The 20,925-nt window shown below is 36.1% G+C and overlaps 1 protein-coding gene across 2 annotated transcripts; it reads left to right on the top strand.

The window, feature by feature from the left end:
- Positions 1 to 3,369: 3,369 nt before the first annotated feature.
- Positions 3,370 to 20,908, top strand: LOC104238997 (pullulanase 1, chloroplastic). Of its 2 annotated transcripts, none has more exons than XM_070145625.1 (28): positions 3,370 to 3,653; positions 4,230 to 4,360; positions 4,443 to 4,495; positions 4,627 to 4,735; positions 5,288 to 5,424; positions 5,565 to 5,764; positions 5,901 to 6,050; positions 6,315 to 6,375; positions 8,044 to 8,164; positions 8,523 to 8,613; positions 8,712 to 8,805; positions 8,962 to 9,057; positions 9,163 to 9,303; positions 11,384 to 11,434; positions 12,572 to 12,642; positions 12,868 to 12,960; positions 13,344 to 13,434; positions 13,588 to 13,659; positions 14,931 to 14,987; positions 18,013 to 18,081; positions 18,190 to 18,246; positions 18,407 to 18,481; positions 18,750 to 18,838; positions 19,044 to 19,121; positions 19,323 to 19,461; positions 19,569 to 19,678; positions 19,780 to 19,879; positions 20,427 to 20,908. In XM_070145625.1, the coding sequence occupies exons 4-28, from the start codon at positions 4,684 to 4,686 to the stop codon at positions 20,529 to 20,531; spliced, it is 2,400 nt and encodes a 799-aa protein (XP_070001726.1). In that variant the 5' UTR covers positions 3,370 to 3,653; positions 4,230 to 4,360; positions 4,443 to 4,495; positions 4,627 to 4,683; the 3' UTR covers positions 20,532 to 20,908. The 2 variants fall into 2 exon arrangements, with proteins under 2 accessions (XP_070001726.1, XP_009791833.1); XM_009793531.2 differs by having other exon boundaries at positions 4,225 to 4,360.
- The last annotated feature ends 17 nt before the right edge of the window (positions 20,909 to 20,925 follow it).

Below are 20,925 nucleotides of genomic sequence, written 5' to 3'. Positions count from 1 at the left end.
AGATCCATCGTCGGGAAAAGTCCAATCTTTTCTATTTAAAAAAATATTCAATTAAACTAACATAACTAAAATAGCATAGAAAGTCACCCGGACAATCTCCTAACCCCACACTTAAAATTGTGCATTGTCCCTAATGCATACCCATACATACAAGAGGGTAAAAGAAACTCCCTGGTAGGCCAAGAGCCGAAGCACTAGAATCTCATGGGGTACTCAGACTTCTCCCAGGCCTGGTCCTTCGTACGGGTACCTCACACTTTGTTCCAACCATCTGGTTTGTTGTTGCATCCTTCCAATAGCTTTTCTTTTCATGTTCCTAGAAAATCAAAAATCGACACTACAAAAATAATATAAAAAAATAGTAAAGTTGGGTTGCCTCCCGACAAGCGCTTGATTTAACGTCGTGGCACGACGTGAATCACTTTCTGCCTCCACTTCGAACTTATGAATTGGACCTCAAGTTTTGATTTTGCTCTGTGATCATGCTCCTGGGGTGGTAGAACGAATCTGACTGGCCAAATAAAATAATATAGTATTCTGCACTTCTTGGCCTTTGGATGAGATGTGTATTCCCAACTTTCTGGCACGAAAAATTCCAGAATGTAGGCATCTTGTTCCTTACTCCTTGACTCCTCAAGTGGCTCGGACGACTCTATTTTCATATCATCATCATCATCATCATCCATACACAATGTGGAAAAATGCTTGGAGTGTGGACCAATACGCTCAACTACATGAACATTGGGACTGTCTACATTCTCAACACTCATGACAATAGAGTCAACTAAATATGTATCCTCAATATCCCCGGTTGACTCTAGTATCTCTTCTACAACATCGGCATCCTCAAAATTTAGTTTGATTGATAGTTGGTGTTCTGCTCTGTCCTTCTCCTCTAGCTCATCCTCGTATTTTTTTTAAATCCTCCAGTATAATGACAATTTCTGCAGCCAATTCATACTCATATTGGCTATTATCCACAATGTCAACTTGTTGCGCTTTACAAGGTTTAATTAATTTATTCGTTTGAGCCTCAAAGTTGTGAATAATTTCCCCTTGCCTTTGTACCTGCAGCTGTATCTCATCATATTGTTCCATAAGGCACTTTAGCATATCCTCGATCTCTTTCAGGTTCTCATACCTGGGTTCTTTGTTCCTATTAACTTCACAAGAAAAAGAAGAACCATCAAAGTAAGGGGTTGGGGGAAGATAAGAAATGTAAGCACAACCATGAAAGTGACCAATTGACCACCAGACATATCACACAAATTCCACACATAAGATTGAGTTGGTGCACATAACTCGCTCTCGGGAATATTTTGATAATTTTGCCCTGCGTGGTTTCCTCCACAATATGCATAACGAGGATCAAAAGTACAAATACCAACATCAAAACTCTCATAATTCCAAGATGCCATGTCTCTCAAATCAAAATAAAAAAATTAAAAATAAATAAATAATCAAATACACGAAAACAAAAATAATAGTTCAAACTTGCAACCTAGAAATATGTACACCTACAGCTACACCGTTAGTTCCCCGGTAACGACGCCAAAATTTGATCACGCCCAACTATGCCTTATAAAAAGGACAAAGCGGTCATTGCAAATATAATCCGGTTTACAAGTCGGAGTCGAATCCCACAGGGAACTAAAGCTTAGCTACAGTTGTTCACTATCACCAAGAATATAAGCTTGAAAAATTCCTAACTTATAGATATTAAGATTCTTGTGTTTAACTAACTAACTAACAAATTAAAATAATAAATTAACACTAAAGATACTACAGGTTGGAGAAAAGATTAAGGAGGTCTAGAGTTATGATTTCCCCAATTATCGGAATCCTTCCTGCTATGTCTTCTATGATTTCGCCTAAGTATTCTCTACCGATCATGAGCGCTCTGCGTGTTGTAATTCTCTCCTGAGTAATTATGACAATTTACTAGACATACTCTCCCAAGTTACGCTAGCTAGCTTTAATTACAGCTCACTTAGATCGCACCCAAGGTTTCGTTATCCCTAATCCCAACTTTAAACCCTTGGTTATTGATTCCTTACATACGTCGGGAGTGATGTTGTTCAACAACTACCTAAATATGCACTCTCTCCTGAGTAATACATACTAAATAGGCATAGCTAATTGAGGGCCCTTCAATCAACCACAAGAATAATATAGTTGAACAAATAGAGAAAATACTACGGCTCAATTATATAAAAACATAACAAAAATTTATCCTACAAAAGGTTCCATCAAAACCCTAGGTAACAAATTAGCTATTCATAATAGTATGTAAAACTACAATACTAAAAGTCATAACCAACAATGAAAAATAGGAAGAGGAAGGAAAAACTCGTAGAAGAATTCCCCGTCTTGCTCCTATTGTGTCTTTGCCTCCTTAGGTCGAATCTGTGTCAAAAGTATGTCCAACTCCACAAAATACCATTTTTCCATGTATATATACCAAGTAGGGTCGGGACCAAACAATTATACCTTCTCCAATGCGAAAAAGGACACTTTTCCCGGATAGGACGTGCGCGGCCGCGCTCAGACCGCGCATATCCACTTTGATTCTGCCTGACGAGTGCGGCTTGAGCGCGGCCGCGCTCTTGACGCGCTATTTTCACCCTGTTATGTTAGGAATTTGGAAAAAAACATAAAACATGAAAGTTGTAGCCTTTTGAGTTAGCTTTACAACCATATATTGTGGAGCCCAAATGGAGTTCTGAGCAAAAAGTTATATGCATTTTACTAGACAGTGTGCAATATGCCTACTCGATTCGTCGTTCGTTCTTAACTATCATCCATCGATCCCCAAACACGATCCCAACTTAATTCCTTGAGCTTTTACTCAGATTTCAAAGCTCTAAATCACTTGAATTCATTCCATAACATCTACATAGCTTGGAATCACTCCTACAAGGCATAAAACACACCATTAGTGCAAAACACTACCAATTAAAGCTCAAACTTAATTAAAGTGTAGTAAATTAGAGTGTAATAAGCGACTAAAATACGTAATTATAGCCTATCATCACTCCCGCTATGCGCGGGGTCCGGGGAAGAGCCAGACCACAAAGGTCTATCGTACACAGCCTTACCCTGCATTTCTTCAAGAGACTATTTCCACGGCTCGAACCCGTGACCTCCTGATCATATGGCAACAACTTTACCAGTTACGGCAAGACTCCCCTTCTTCAATTTCAATTTAAAAGTGAAAAATTAGATAACAACCAAAACAAATATAAATTTTGGGGCCAAAATGCAAGTGTTTGCATAGTATTGGGTTGAGAGTGTAGAATACAGAAACGAGGCGAATAAAATATCAAAGGCACCCAAAATAATAGAAAAAATCAAAGTTGGTGCACTGGATCCGAAAAGCAAATAGTAGCAAACTCAACTACTGAAAAGCAGAGAGTTCAGTCCCAGTAACTGTTATTCAAATGTCTGCAGCTTTACTTTCATACGCTCCACTCTCTCCCATTTCCGCTCCTTCCGAGTCCACTCGGTTCCTTCTTCCAACTCATCACAAGAGGCTGCGACTGAGTTCTCTGACTCGGTACCGACCCGGTCTCAAATTAGGAACTTCTCGTCCTTTAACTCTTCGGTGCTCCTCAACTATGCACCAATCTTCAACCCCTTCTTCATGTTCTCAGGTTCGTAACTTGTAGAAATATTACTTATGAAGAGTTTCATACGGTGTTTTATTAATAATGTAGAATTGTATTACTACCTCCTTCTCATATTAACCGTAGTGGTTACTAAAAATACTTGTCTCAAATTATAAGTTAAATACAAAATTGATTATTTTTTTTTCTTTTTTAACCTTAGTAATAATTGTTCTTGAAGAGGGATATAAATCATAAATAGAATAAATATTATATCTTAAAGACATAAATAAGGGTAAAATAGTCCAATCTCTTTCCTAATATTTCTTAAGGGCGCATTATATGAGACAGAGGGAGTAGTAATGACAAGTTTTAAACTTGAATCCAAAGTTATACTCCCTCTGTCCTATTTTATGCGGTTGTGTTTGACCGGGCACAGAGTTTAAGAAGGAAAGAAAGATAGCGATACACATTCTGCAACTATAAATCATCTCATTAAGGATAAAGTGAGAACTTTAAAATTAATTTTTTTCTAAATATAGACTAAAAAGGAAAGTTTGCCGCGTAAATTGGATGTTGAATCGTACAAGTCGTTAGTGCTTAATTTTCATAATTTCAGGATAGTCTATTCTATAGCAGAGCATTTTGGGTTAGCAGATCAATAATTGCATGGAATGTGGGTGCTGGAGAGGGTGAATGCTACTTATATGCTAGTAGAAATGCTGCATTATGTGTTGCTGATGGTGAAATTCAAGGTTTGTACTCTAGGTAGCTCCTGGGTGCTCTATTTGATGATAATTAGATTTGATCCTAATCTTGATTTTCTGTACATAACAGGCCATGATGTGAAAATCAAACTTGAACAGACAAATTATGGACTTTCACAGCAGGTGAGCAACGCTGAGTCCTGAATTCCTGAAGGGATTTTTCAGTTGTTGGAAAATATTTTCTTCTGATCAATGCAAAGATGGAGAAATTTATGTGTGTTCTTTTGTTTCCTTATAATCTTTTATTGATTTAGGTAGTTGAAAAATTTCCTCATATTCGAGATTATACAGCATTTGAAGTCCCTGCAACTATGAACTGCCAAAGTTTAGTCAAGTGCCAATTAGCTGTTGCTATCTTCAATTGTAAGTAGTTCCCCTGTTTTTTCCTATCTATCACTTGAGGGAATTTGAGACGGCGCTTACTAAGAACCACTGCTCCATGTTTCTCTTGAATCGTAATGATACTTTTCCTGTAAATGCATTACAGTGTATAGCCCTCCGTGCACCCATGGTGGTTCCGAATTGATTTATACGAGCATTTCCTGTCCATGTACTTAAGAAAGTGTCCCCTTTGTCTATCTTATTCATATCTTGTGGTAGAACTCATATTTGATGAACTTGAGTTTCAGGTTGTGTCGTTTTCTCATATTTCAGGGAATATAATTCATCTGCTGGTGATTAAATGAACATACTGCTATTCCAAATTTTCAGTGGCAAACATAAATATTTGAGCAGTCATTTGCTGCTATAAGTTTCTTTGCTGTTCCTTGATTTGTTTGTGTCGGGTTTAGACTTCCATACCTTTTTATTCTCTAGGTTAGCTGATTTAACAGCTCCACTATCTGGATTAGTGTATCAAACATTCTATGTAAGCATGTCTAATTTGTGGTAAAAATGGGTTTATGTTGTTTGTAGCTGATGGAAGATGTGCAAGTGCTACTGGATTGCAGTTACCTGGTATTCTTGATGAGTTATTCTCCTATACCGGGCCCCTCGGTGCTGTTTGTGATACTGAAGCTGTCTCTCTCTACCTTTGGGCACCAACTGCTCAAGTGTGTTCTGTTCTTTTGTCTCATAGGTTTTCCTGCTTTGATTATGGTTTTGTTTGTAATGTATATTATTTAGTGAGACTGAGGGATGAATGTGTTACTTAGCTAACGTGCTGTTTCCGGTTGTACACCTACCAAAACAGGCGGTGCGAGCTCTCATTTATAAGAGTCCATCAGAGACTGACCCAGTAGAAATTGTTCAGCTCAAGGAGCTAAAAGGCGTTTGGAGTGCTAAGGGGCCAAGACATTGGGAGGGTTGCTACTATGTTTATGAAGTGTCTGTTTACCATCATAGCACCTTGCGGATTGAGAAATGTGTGAGCAATGATCCGTATGCCAGAGGGTATGCTGGTCTGTTTTAATCACTTGCTTTCAACGAAATTGATTTTACTGATTGTAACTTATTGCTGCCATAGTGCATTTATTATTGTGACTGTTGTCTGTTCTCTACATTGACCTTGTTGCTTTTGTATGGGCAGTCTCTCTGCTGATGGCAAACGGACATTATTAGTTAATCTTGTTTCTGATGATGTAAAACCTGAAGGATGGGATAATCTACAAGATGAGAAACCAGATCTTCTTTCCTTTTCCGATATCAGCCTATATGAGCTGCATGTTAGAGATTTCAGGTGAGAAGTAATCTTGGTAATGTTGAAGTCTTATTGGAAACGCTTACTGAATACTTGTAAACATTCGTTCCTTTACGAGAATAATGAGTTGTAACTGTAGAATAATTAGTAAAGGGTCGTTGAAAACCAGTAGCCCTAACATGTTTCAAAAAATTCACTTTACTGAGAAGAAATTTATAATGCACATAAGATCAAAATGCATTTTGTTGAGCACTATGTAGTTTTTGAATAACTTATCTTTTCCTATGATTTTCGCTTTGCCAGTGCCAATGACCCTACTGTGCCTCATGAATTTCAGGGTGGTTATCTTGCCTTCACATTGCAGGTAGCTTTACTTTTCTATTTGATTCGTCTAATATGGGTGTAAAGTCTTTGCGGCCATATTTTCTAGCCTTTAACCGGTAGGTGCATTGGGCAATGGTATTTATTGTCTTCATTTGCTTCTTATCCCTTAATGAGTTTTGAGCTGTGTAGAAGGAAAAGTTGCACTGTACTCCTATTCATAGGTATCTTAGAATATGTACAAAGTATGTTTATGACATCGAATTTAATTCGAGATGACAGGAAAAAGATTGCTATAATATTGTACCTGATAAATGCTATCTCGCGAAAATGACATTTAAAGGTTTACTTAAGATTTGTCCCATTGTGTGTAAGTTGGTGGAAACCACATAGTTGTGATGATGCACACTGAGAATTGTTAATGGTGACGATGACAGTTAACATTTGATCACATTCTAATGAGGGAGTAGTGAGCAAGACGTATGTAGCTGCAGGTAGTTTCTGGTATCATATCTGGACTAGAAGTTGGACTTTAGGAATAAATGCATAACTACATATGAATATCACGAAAGTCACATATCTCTATTTTATTAAATACATGATAATTTGTATTTGAAGATGCATGTTCATGTGCATATTTTTGTCTGCTTTTGAGATGGTGGTTGCTAGTGTGCATGGTGTAGTGTGTGATGTGATAGAGGGGAAGACTATTGAGGTACGTCTATTTGATAAGTATTTAGGGAGCTGGGAAAGGCAGCCAATGAAGGACGGTAGCTAGGCATGCACAGGATTTAAATTGGTACACTGATTTGACCTTTAAAAGGTAGTGAATTAATGATGGCGTGTTTGATGTTTGAAGTGAGGATGCACACATACAGAGGCAGATATACTTCTCGAAAGGGGGCTACTTCTCTCATTTTTGTTTGTAACTTTCCTGTCAAACTTTCCATGAAAAATGATTGAGTCCTCGCCTTCACGAGCTGACAAGCAAGCATATTAACTCCTTCATTCTCTTATTGCGCCAGCAGGCCTGAGTGAACACGGTACCCGAATATTATTAGGGAGTTATTGGTAAGAGATATACATCTAAAATTGTTGCTTCCTAACTCTAATGTGCTTTTTGTGACAAGCTGTTAATGACAATGTTACCTACTTATGTGCAAGAATTATGCACAAAAGTTACTCTTTCACCAGAGCCTGAACCTTGCTACCTGTTGCCTTATAAGTCGGTGTCAAAGGTTGTACTTTTTAGGAAAGAAAACGTGGAGAGTTCTTTAAACCAACAGTCCCTGTAAGTGTCTCATTTGAGGTTTCACCGCCTGGCTTATCATATAGTTTGGCCTCAATTTGGTTGCCCATCGGTGCATTTTTTTAACCAGTCTGGCCTTACCTTGCAACTCAAACAAGAGTTACACGTTCATTCTGTTCCTTCATTTCGTGCTTTATGCAGTATGCTTTATAGCAGCATTTCTTTTTCAATTTTTTAGAGTTTCCTTTGCGACCAGGTTCTAAGTTCTGTATTAGCTATTTGATTTTGTGCTTGTCATACAAGCTTTTGAGTAATGGGTAATGACAACATCTAATCCATGAACCCATAGTTGACACAACTGCACAATGCATTTGGAAATATTTGTTTGAACATAAGCGCAGGACTTAGGTGCCATTGAATATGTCTCATGAGCATGTTGCCCTGATCTCGTTTTGCTTGAAGGACTCAGCTGGTGTCAAACACTTAAAAAGATTATCAAGTGCTGGTATCACTCATGTCCATCTGCTACCAACCTTTCAATTTGCCGGTGTTGAAGATGAGAAACATAAATGGAAGCATGTAGGTAAAGCACTTGAACTTTGTTTCAGTTGAGAGGGGGCTCCCCATTAAGGTTTTAGTATTTCCATTGTTCTCCTTTATTTTCAGCGCAGATGCTAAATCGAAGCCTAAGGTGGTAATCTGAAAATAAAGCAATAAAAGACCAAACGAGGCATTTACTTCCCTCAGACTGGATCTGCTATTCTGTCACCTGCTGCTATGGCAGGGTGGATAATTAACTAAACAATAACATATTCAAACTAGTTTAATGCCACTTCTCTTCTAGATTTTATTGGAAGGTTGTTAATTGCCTTTTTGGGTTTGCCTCTGGATCTCATTCATTCATATTTGTTGCCTGGTCTCTCATGTGTTGTCTTTATCAGATATCGAGAAGCTCAACTCTTTTCCACCAGATTCTGAGGAGCAGCAGGCCCTTATCACAGCCATCCAAAATGAAGATGGGTATAATTGGGGGTGAGATTCTGGGCTTAGAGTTTCAATTTGTATCTATGCTGATTGTAGTTTCCTGGCTCAGTGTTCTGAAAATTGAATTGTCGGCTGTCTAAGAAAAGGTATAATCCTGTTATTTGGGGAGTTCCAAAGGGAAGCTACGCTAGTAATGCAAATGGTCCTTGTCGTATCATTGAGTTTCGGAAAATGGTGCAGGTATATCTTCTTGTCCTTTTATCTAAAGATCAAATTTTGGTTGCATTCTTAAGTTTGTACTAAATAGACCATCGACCTTTCTGTTTATACTGAAGAGACCATCGACCTCTATTGTCCAACTCACTGGTGCCACTCTAAGGCTTTATTGGTTTACAGGCACTTAATCGTATTGGTCTACGTGTTGTATTGGATGTTGTTTACAATCATATTAATGCAAGTGGTCACTTTGATGACTTCTCTGTTCTAGACAAGGTGAGGAATTGTTGTGTTCCACCTCATCATTAAACTTTATGGTTATAGCTTTACATTAAACTTGCGTTCCTTATGCCTACTTTTTATTGGCTCTGCTATCAACAGATTGTTCCAGGTTACTATCTAAGAAGAAATGCTGATGGTGGTATTGAACATAGCACATGCGTAAACAATACTGCCAGTGAGCATTTCATGGTTGAGCGCTTAATTCTTGACGACCTCAAGTGCTGGGCAGTTCATTTTAAGGTATATTTCCATGCACCCTTGGATGCATCTGCTATGAAATGAGAATGCTATGCAAACACTTAAACCAAGACTGAAAGCGTTAGTGGGTTATGAATCAGTCATCAAGGATCTTACCCAAACGGTGACCGGCTACATAAGCACTTTGGGCGTAGGTTTCTCGATCAATTGTGATAAAGACATCGTAGAGCTCGTCTCCCTTCTGTTTTAAGGTTTCGTCTTGTTTTGTTTGGTGGACTATCTGTTTAACAGTTGCATAGTTCGTATTTTAGGGACACCGTGAACGTAGCAACTCGAATTTGCTGTTTTAGTATTTTATGAGATCCACAATTTTTATGTTAACTTTTTGAGATTGGCTTTCAAAAGAAAAAGGAGATAGTCAAATGTAGTTTTTATCAAAGGCTTTTTGAAATTCAAAAATCGGATGAGTGATGGATGTGGATTACTAAGCGATTAGTTAGACAACTGGATCTTCCAGCAGATGAAACCTCTGTAAGCTCCAGACCGATTAAATTTGTTGGGAAGTCTGAAGCTAGGAACTTTTACATAGAATGTCATTATCCGACTGTGATCTTAAAACCTCTGAACTACTTTGCCATTATGAGCATGAGAATAGAAGCACCTTTAGATTTGTTGCTAATAGGAGGTTAGAATGATGAGAAGCATTTTGCTTGATTCAAATTTTTGGTGTATGTGGAATGAAAGAAATCGTAGATGTGTTGATGGGATCTCAACTCCTTGTCATGTACTTAAAGCCAAATGCTTACTGAATTTGTTTGGTTGGCTCAATCAGGCCCGTCTCTAGCTGTGAAATCTTTTTGGATTGTGTCTGCTCCTTAAGCTATATATTAGTTTTTGTATATGAGCAGACACCATCAAGCTGTAATTGTAATTTTTGTTAAGCATCTTCTTGATGCTTATTAATGATAATCCCCTCCCTTCATCAAAAAAGAATGATAAGAAGCTTTAGTTTTGAAGTCCGGCCTTGAAATATTATTCAGGATATATGTCACTAATGAGTCCCCAAACCTGGTAAGGCAACTCAGAGAATGTCTATGACATGTGACTTTAGTTACTAATCTAAAGCAAGCAAAAGTACTTGAATTGGAGTGGAAATTTAGAAACCGTGCAATCATAATCCCAGAAGAAACTGCTGTTTTTTATGCTGCCTATGATTTCAAGTAGGACGTGAGGCTATTAAATGATGTATTTTCTCAGTGAGATAAAATGTTCTTCTGATAAAGGATTACTAATGAACCTTATCCAGTTATCAATTAGCACAATAAGACACTTGCTAGTGCTAAATGGAATAATGGTTCCTTGATTTTCTTGTGGTTGATTTAACTGCCTACTAAGCAATCTGAAATGACATCTCAACTTTAATTGTTGTAAACTATCAGAAACAATATGTAATAAATGAGTAAAAAATACCCCAAAGGCTGTGTTGAAGACTTGTAATAAATGAGTAAAAAGTACCACCCTCTAACAGATAAAACTTTTAGATGAGATGGTTTATACATTTAAAATAGTATTAGAGTGGACAGAGCCACAAAGGTCCTGAATTCGAGTCCTACCACTACCTAAACAAAATATTTCCACGCGTTTGACCCAAGAAAAGGATCCCACGCGTGAATGGATGTATTGAAGACCTAAAGTAAATAAAAAAAAGTGTATCTCTCTAACAGATAGAGCTTTTAGATGAGACGGTTCTTAAATTTAACAGGCTCACTATCAATTCTTATTGCTCAAACATCATACTAAACCATGCTTTATGTACTTGATGTCAGATGGCTGAACATGGAAAATGCCTAAAGTCTAAACAGTTGTTAAGTGATTTCCTCAAGGAACATTGAAGCTTATGTTTGACACTAGTATGAGACAAACCAACTTATAACTAATAAAATCAGTTACCTTTATCTTATGCTTATTTCACACAATTGATAACACATATCCCCTTTCTTGCTGGCTATGCATTCCTATTCGTCTCTGAGAGAGCATATATATGTGCTTGATAACTGTGGAGCTTACCTCTTTCAGGAATATCCTCAGAATTAATTGTGTTAACCATGTTCGTCTTCTACAGATTGATGGATTTCGGTTTGACCTGATGGGTCATATAATGAAGCGTACAATGGTAAGCATTCAAAGCTGCTTTTTTGCAAGATAGGAAATTTCTGTCTCCATTTGGTCCATTTGAAATGACGAGTTCTGACATATTTGTTTGGAAACATGTTGGGTTTATATAAACCTTTGTTGGTGGAAGAATAGGATAGAGGAAAAGATTTTGTTTCGAAGAGCAATAGTGGGTCTTGTGATACGTTACATTATGTAAAATGCATTAAATTTTATATTTAAGGAAATGTAGAATATTTTGGGACAATATAGAAAAGGAAGTATGGCAAGAACTTTGTGATGGAGGTAGTAATTTATACTTGTCTATTTTGTTTGCCATTTGCTAATTTTTGGTGTTGTAGTTAATTTTGTAAGTCATTTTAGGTCTCTGTCTTGCATCTTTCTGATGATCTGTGGATTTATTGGACCATTGGCTAAGGTCTGCGTACATCCTGCCCTCCCCAGACCTCACTAGTGGGATTCTACTGGGTTGTTGTTGGCTAATTTTGGAAGCCTTTTTACTTTGATCCATGTTTAAACTTAACAGATGAAAATTTTATGATTATAGAAGATGCAATGAAAAGTAGTGAAAAATAAGGCCCTCAAGTAAGGTGTGTTGAAAAAAAAAACAATTTTTTTCTGCGGTATTTTCTATCATGTTTGTCTTGTAGGCACGACTTATACTGTTTTTGCTGCAGTTATCCTGTCTAACCCAACTTAGACTACCTCAGGATATTTGGGTATGATCTTAGGCAACATTACAAGAGGCTGTTTCCTTTTAATTCTTAAAGAGCATATTCTCTTTTCTTCTTGTTTATGGGTTTTGATTTGTTTGCCAAAATGTTTTACATTATGCAGTTTTGTGATTAATCCATTTCCAATTGACATTGTTATACGGAAATTATGATGTCACATAACAATGTTGACATGCACAAGCTGACATGATCATTCTGGTTGTAGGCATGTCTGCTAACTGAAGGTCATCTGAGTAGGGCAACAGCTTTTTTGTGCATTCCGTAGTTTGTAAAACTACATAAAAAAATGGATTAGTTAATTCTGCTCCTTGTGTATTCAAATTTGTGATTAATTGGCTCTTTCAAATTAGTGGTACTCAAAGCTAGGTGTGCTAACAATATGATATTCGTGTCTTTTAATGCAGGTGAAGGCAAAGTCATTGCTGAATAGCTTGTCAAAAGATAAAAATGGCGTAGATGGACCAAGTATTTATATGTAAGGACTGTTACCATTAATTATCTATCCTAATTTTTGTAATCCTGATTACTAAAGATGTCATTTTCGGTAGTTGTTTTATCTTGTCCCTACAAGGTTACATCTTCTATGCCTGTAACCATTATTAAAGCATGATCCTTTGAGTACTTTTAGTTGTTCTTGAACTTTACATTGATTCTCTGTTTCCTTTTTATAAGTTGATTCTTAATGACATTTTCATTTCAGATATGGTGAAGGATGGGATTTTGGTGAAGTGGCAAACAACGGACGTGGGATAAATGCATCGCAATTCAACCTTTTTGGATCTGGAATTGGGAGGTGCTACTTCTGAGTTTATTTCCAATTTCCCTGTCTAAAGAAGATGATTTTCTATTCCTTGTGTGTCTGCATGATTTTGCTCTTTGTTTGAGCCAATAATAAATTGCAAAGTGAAGCTCTAGCATCGATGCGGGTGCAACAACATTTTTGGAGATTCCTAGCAGCATAGCTGGATGGTACTTTGAACATTTGTGCAATAAAGCATAAATTATCTTTCCAATGATTGCTGGTGTAACGGTGTCAATTCCAATGTGCTGGCTTTAATGCTTGCAAGAGCTCTTAGGCGTAAACGGGAATATTTCCGTGCCCCTACTCGATGTATCTCATGAAGTTATGCTTTACTTAAAGTATGTTATTCATGTTTGTTCTTGATTCACGACCAGCTTCAATGATCGCATTCGGGATGCTCTGCTGGGTGGATCACCTTTTGGTCATCCTCTACACCAAGGTTTTGTAACTGGCCTTTATTTGGAGGTAATGGTAAACTTTTAGTCATTTGGAAGTATAATGCTTGTGATAAATTTCTGCCATGTGTCTATTTTGAGTTTTAAATAATCCATTCATAATACGGATAGTTATTGTATATCTACAACACCGTCTCAATAACTTTTACGTGCTGCTCTTCAGCCTAATGGTCATGATCTTGGTGATAAAGCCAATGTAGAACGTATGCTTGCTGTGTCGAAGGATCACATTCAGGTACTCAGCCCTATTCCAGTAGCATGGCATTTTAGCATTTACCCCATAATGGCCAAAGAAATTTGCATGAAAGACAATTCGCTCTTATTATTTACACCCTTTGTTCCAGTAAAATATTTACCCTTTCCGTTTTAGTCCGTGTAAGAAAAATATTCACAAAGGTAGCTTTTGAACACATTATACTGCACAAAATATTTAAAAGAAGTATTAAGTAATTTTCTGAATACAACTTTCTTTTGCTATCTATAAAAGCAAAAAAGTAAGCTTACAGTCATGAAATCAAGTCATTCAATTTGAAACTGTGGGAACAATGTAATCTAAGTTATTAATCTATTGCTTAGTAAGATTCATGGTAGCTTCTTTTTCACGTTTTAAAACTAAAATAACTAAAGCCAAAACCTTTTCGAAGAAATCTACTCCATATAGTACAATATATTCCAATGCGTGTGACATGACTTGTCTTGATATCTTGTGTCAGTAAGACAATGATATGGGTGCTTCAGACAGATCTTTCAAAATGCACTAAAACTCGCAAAAAATTAGAGGTACATATACTGGATACATAACCGTCCTATAGTAGAAAGCGTTTACGAACTTAACGTCCTAATGATCCTTGATGTCTTGTTTGAGTGAGGCAATGATACGGGCGCTTCAAGTAGATCTTTCAAAATGCACTAAAAACTCGTGAAAAAATGAAGGTACATATACTAGATACTTAACCACACTCATATAAAGCTTTTACAAATAGAATGATTTGGCTGGGTTTAAGAGAGAGACAGAGAGAGAGAGCATGAGATATTCAAGTTAATGTAACATAGGTCACAGTTGAAGGACCCCTTTTTGTTACGATGGGTTGGATTGGCCAAGTATTGCCAGTAAGTCAGGCGTAGAATTAGTTCAATTTCCAGACCTAAAATTTGGATATATAAAGAGGTAAAGGCTATATGTTGCAATTTCCCCCCTTTTTGAAATGATGAGATAGTAATTTCAATATCCTAGTTAGACGTCACTCTGTTTCACTATCAAGAAGGGAAATTGGACAATTATTTTAAGAGAAAATGGAAAAATCCAGAAACGTTCAACGTAATTGTGTATTTACTTACAAAATCATCAAAAATGATAGGCGATGTATGTGTATTTTAATCATGCTATAATACTGTCATGATTCTGAACCTTCTATATATACTTTTTTTTGCGAGGACTACAATGAGATCATGACTTAAATATTTCTTCAGCTCTTCTTTGTCTAAACGAGCATGTTTGCTTTTCAGGTTGGAATGGCTGCAAACTTAAAGGATTTTGTGCTAACCAACTGTGATGGTGAAGAGGTATCCATAGATTCGATTGCCATTTACGTTGCATCATATTTACATCGCGATGATACTGCAAATCATTACAATTGAAGTTATGAGATAATTATTGCTATTCATTTCTAACGACTTAATGCAATTAAGAAGCTCGATACTTTTGTACCAATTGTTCCTTTGATTGGATCATTAGCCAATAAACCAAAGAAAACTTTTTAAACTAAATAAATGTATGTATTAACTACTTTCTATGTCCCAAATATAACAACAACAATAACAACTACGCTTCAGTCCCAAACAAAGTTGGAGTAGGCTATATGAATCCTCGCTTTTTTCTTTGAGCTCAACTCATATCATCATTATGCCAAAATAAAATAAGGGTAGTACTGAAAATAAGTGTTATATATATATATAGTAATAACATTAAAAGTCTCTAACAAATTTAAATCTTATTCCTAACTAGTAAGTATCACCTATATGACTCTTTTTCTTTCATTGTTCCTCGTCTTTAGTTAAGTCTGCATTGATTCCAAGGATTTGTAGGTATATCGAGACAACTTCCTTCCATGTGATTTTAGGTTTACCTCGTCCTCTTTTAACACTTTCACTCACTATAATTTCACACCTACGGACCGGTGTCCGTGTAGGGCGACGCAAGACATGACCAAACCATCTCAAGTGAGATTCTCTGATTTTTATCCTCATACTTGCTACTTGCACATTCTGGTGATTGTGGTCATTTTTAATCTTATCTAATTTTGTATGACCACACATCCATCTTAGCATTTGCATCTCTGCAACACTCATCTTGTGGATATGTTGGACTTTAGCAGGCAGCAACCCTACATTCACTACCATATAACATTGCCAGTTTTCTAGCTATTCTTTATAACTTACCTTTCATTTTGGTAGGCATCCTTCTATCACATAACACCCTGGTAGCACTTCTCCACTACAACCATCCGGTTTTAATCCTACGGGTAACATCTTCATCTATCATTCCATTGTCTTGAAAGAATGAACCTTAATATCTAAATTGTTGGCATTTTGGCACTACAATCCCATCTAGTCCCACCTCAACTTCGTTCTTCTCATGCTGACTAAACTTGCAGTGTATTCAGTATTACTTCTACTTATCTAAATGCTGGGTAAGGTTGCGTACAATAGACCCGACCCCGGACCCCACGCATAGCGGGAGCTTAGTGCACCGGGCTACCCTTTTTTTTTCCTACTTATCCAAAAGCCCCAAATAGATAATCATATTTAGCTTCTTTAGGTTCGATCTGACCAAAATATCCATGTGAAATTGCATTTGCTTGAATCTTCTTTTGTATATAAAACTCCAGAGTTTTAGAAACTAAACGAAAAATACTACCAGTTGCAAGAATTTTACATGTGAAATATTCAAACGATGCATTTAGATTAATACTAGTTTTTGGGTACTTGTACCCCCTAATGAGTATTAGACTTTAAAAATAACATAAATATAATTAAAAATTTATTTTTAGTTATAAAAAAATTTAATTGCAAATTCTAAAATAATGAATGTTGATCTTGCTTAGCAAATTTCATAAAAGAAGAAACCTTATAAGTTCTTGGATACCTTAGATGCTAAGGTTTCTTTTATTTTAGATAACCCGTAAATATAGTAGCAAAGAAGCCAATACAAAAGAACTGCGCAAAGCAGACATTTCAATTTAATTGCAAAAAAAATATAAAAAATGCAATTGACTATTACAAGAATGTCATAATCATAAGAATACAAGCTTTCGTGAAGCTAATTTTAAACAAAATTTTTAAGAAATAAAAGAACAAAATGATTAAGGAATACACATCAATTTAACATAAATTTATATTTTTGTATGTTAGAGATATTTATTCAGTACCTGAAGAGAAATTAACCACTTGCACTCAACTGCTTCACTCGCGGCATCCTTAACTCTAGTAGGCAAAATTTTGACCTCTATCTCACACCTGCAACAAAAATCATAAAATAGGGTTTAAGATATCAATATTTTAAATTAATCCAAATCAGAAAATTTAAAATTATGAGTGATGAACGTACATCTATAAAAAGACAAAGTGGAGATAATGAAATTTCTTTCGTAGAATAAAAAGTAAAGTTACATCAGTAGAATTCAAATACGAAAAATATAAATTTTTGAGAACAACTTACATAGAGAAAAAGATGGAGATAAGCTTTTGCCAATAAAAGGTAAAGCTACGATATGAAAGGTTATGAAGATTAGTCAATTAAGAAGGTGTCTTTCTAAATTTTTAAACGGAAGAATAAATATGAGTGTTCTTGTAATTTAGTGTGATTTAAAGAGCATAATAAAAGTGGAATGTCATAAGCCAAAACTAACTCTGTGGCTAATATATGCTTAATAAACCTTGCATATATTGAATGGATAATTAGTTAATAAGTAATAATTTGCATTCAGTAGATGAATTTGGCTCGTATTAAATTAGCCAAATGAATTTAGCCTATTACTTGAGTTATTCAATGCAACTCCTTACATTCTCCAAAATTTTTTGAAACTTTATTAGTATGTGTAATTCCATTTTTGCACAATCTTTTTTACTTTAGTAGTATTTGCTTGAAGGGTAAAGAATGACATTTAACTATTATAGGACAATTTGGTAATTCAACTTTCACTTTGGGTTTTCCTACTTATAATATAGTATGATGATATAATATAGTATGATGATCTGGTCTAAATAAACTCATTAGTGGAGGCAAGAGGGAACTATCTTTTTTGAGACTTATGAGGTACAACAACTGGAGTGGCTATTGAAATCAAATACTAAGCTTTCTATCAAATATCATTTCGACAGCAAGCTAGTATTAGGGATAACGAATTTGCTAATATGCTGCCATACTGAATGCGAAGATTTAATCTGATTAAAAGAAAAGGAGTGGCCCCTCTATTTGCTGGTATAAACTGGTTCCACTTGGAAAATGCTTATAGTTTATCTTTTAGAATGTTGACATAACTTGACACTGGAGATGGTACGTTGAATACTGTTTGCTCTTCTTGCCTAGGTGAAAGGATCTGAAGTGTTTTTGCATGATAGGAAGCCAGTTGGATATGCTTCTTCTCCCATTGAAACAGTAAGGATCTATACATCTATTGCATTCCATATCTTATGCCTCCTTTATTATGTAACCATGCAATCGCTATCACAACCTTGTTTCCTTAATAGTTTTGATTATATGCAGGTTAACTATGTGTCTGCTCATGACAATGAGACACTGTTCGACATCATTAGTCTTAAGGTATATTCTTCTCTTGCAATATGCCACCTTTTTTTCATTTTTTGATAACCAAGAAATCCTCGAGGACCAGTAGAACACGGTTTGAAACTCGATGGATAATATGCACCTATACATCACATTGTTTTCTTTCCGGTATAAATTAGTCGCTTCACTTTGATAGACTCCAAAGGACATTTCTGTGGAGGAGAGATGCAGGATGAACCACTTAGCGACCAGTGTAATAGCTCTGTCTCAGGTCAGACTCAGTTTGTCCTTCGAAGAATTTATGCGTCTTATAATTTAACTTTTGCCTACTTTCTACCGTTTTGCCATTCTTTCTGTCAATGATAATATGAGTTGCAACTCATAAGCTTTACTAGTTAACTTTGTATAATTTAAAATACTGTTTTACTATTGCGATTTGCATGATAAATTAATAATAATACATATTTATCGTGCTAGCTTATAAGGTTGAGTGGTTATGATATTTCTCTTCGTTACTGATACTTGCTAACCTTTGACAGGGAATACCTTTTTTCCACTCTGGAGATGAAATGCTGCGCTCAAAATCAATAGACCGTGATTCTTACAACTCCGGTGATTGGTTCAACAGGTCCGCCACCTCTCCCTGTTACAAGTTATTTTCTTCAGCAAGCGTCTTTTGTTAATTTAGAATCTTAGATGACTACTATCTCTGCTCTGCAGGCATTGTCATCTATTCTGGTTCTAAATCTTACTTTTCCTACTTTTTTTAGTCATGGTTTCCCTTATAAATGTTCTTATGTTACACTGAATGCTTGTATAATGTGATTTTTCAGGCTGGATTTTAGCTACAACTCTAACAACTGGGGTGTTGGTCTCCCTCCGAAAGAGAAGAATGAATGGAACTGGCCACTGTGAGTGATTTCAGTGCTATCATTCCAGCTTTATATTTCTCCCGTAAGAAAAAGAAAGATTTGGGGGCCAGGTGGTGGTTGGGGTGAGGGAAGGTGCATGTTGCATCTAGATCTTTGGTTGAAGTTCTGATACATACAATCAAGATGGTTTTCCAATTGGTGACCCGACTAATAGTCTGTCCTATTATTTTTCATATTCAGAATCAAACCCAGACTAGCAGATCCATCCTACAAGCCTCAGAAAAGTCATATCCTTGCAGCTGTTGAAAATTTTTCGAACCTTATGCAAATAAGATACTCCTCACCACTCTTCCGGCTAAGGACGGCCAATTCTATCCAGGTTAGAATGTAAATACTTATCCATATGTAAATATTTTGTCTCCTTTTTCTTCAATTCTGTGCAATTACTTTAGAGTTTGATGGTCACAAATTGACGTCTTTCACCAGGAAAGAGTACGATTTCATAATACTGGTCCGTCATGGATTCCTGGTCTTATAGTAATGAGCATTGAAGATGGCCATCCGGGAGTTCCAGGGCTTTCTCAATTGGATCCAATGTGGGTAAATTTAATCCAGCTTTAGTCCTTCTACTGCTGCTTTATCTGTTGATACCTGAATCATAAAATTGAATGACAATATTTTTTCTTCATTTTACCAGTTATTCCTATATAGTTGTCATCATTAATCCCGACCCGACTGATGTCTCATTTGCCAATCCTGCACTAAGAGCAAGATCTCTTCAATTGCATCCAATACAGGTAATCATTTGTTTCAAGTTGCATACTGTTACATGCATAGCTGAATATGCCTTATTTTTTAGTGTGCTTCCAAAAACACAAATTATATCCTCTGTGGAGAGTTTATAAATGGACTTTGCTTCATTAAACTAACCTTTAAACTAATGTTCTATTATTTTCACCATAACTAATATAAACAAGTTAAATTAATATCTAAAATTTCGTATTTGATCTGACAAAGTTATATAAAACAGGATGAAGTGAGTATTATGTCTATTTTTCCGGCAGTAGCTTTTTCCACCAGCATTAAGAAAGAGATACTGTACTTGAGTATGTAGGTATAAAAAGGAAAAATTAAACATCTTTGATATTGTTGGGTTGGATTTGGGCCTTTACTGCAGGTGTCTTACGTTTGTTTTCACTATATTTAACTTGTGCAAAAGATTAGAAGAACCAACGCTAGAAGTAGTCGAAGGAAGCCAATAAAAGTATTAATGCAATCTCATTTCCTGCATGACTTGCTACTTGTATGACGGTCAAGATGTTCATTTTACTTTTGCATCTCCAGATGAACTCAACTGATGATGTTGTTAAGAACTCAACATATGATGCATCCTCGGGTTGCTTTAATGTGCCTGCCAGGACAACTTCTGTGTTTGTTGAACCTCGGTAGAATTTGTTTTTTTTCATCATGAAAAGGAGAACCTGGTTCAGTGAGTTAAGCTTGTACAAAAAGCCTTCTGCTTATCCAAACTTGTACATGAATTGTACTTGTTATGTTCAGTTCTAGAAAATGGCCACGGAGGATCAAGAAATAAATAATAGGCTTATGGTTGGACATATATATATACAATATAGGATCCGGGAGCAATGGAAGGGAGAGAGGTTCAGTTAGAAGAAATATACCACAAAAATGATCCCATTTTTCTGATTATTTAACAGGGAAGTAACCAGAAAGATGATTTGTCTATTAAGTTGATGATCAGAGAGAATTGCTATGTCAAATATTTATGTAATACTAGTGTCTTAAATAAAATATTTGTTTTTCTAGTTGTTTAAGTACCTTT

This window comes from Nicotiana sylvestris, chromosome 5 (genome assembly GCF_000393655.2).
Source record: "Nicotiana sylvestris chromosome 5, ASM39365v2, whole genome shotgun sequence".
In the NCBI taxonomy this organism is placed as follows: Eukaryota; Viridiplantae; Streptophyta; class Magnoliopsida; order Solanales; family Solanaceae; genus Nicotiana; species Nicotiana sylvestris.
This window is presented reverse-complemented; position numbering and strand designations above follow the sequence as displayed.

What these genes read in the sequence shown, in the direction of transcription:
- LOC104238997 (XM_009793531.2), top strand. Translation starts at nt 3,441, where the DNA reads ATGTCTGCAGCTTTACTTTCATACGCTCCACTCTCTCCCATTTCCGCT. An exon ending in CCAACTGTGATGGTGAAGAG is followed by an intron (nt 14,988 to 18,012) that starts GTATCCATAGAT and finishes CTTCTTGCCTAG; the next exon opens with GTGAAAGGATCTGAAGTGTT. An exon ending in TTCAATTGCATCCAATACAG is followed by an intron (nt 19,880 to 20,426) that starts GTAATCATTTGT and finishes TTGCATCTCCAG; the next exon opens with ATGAACTCAACTGATGATGT.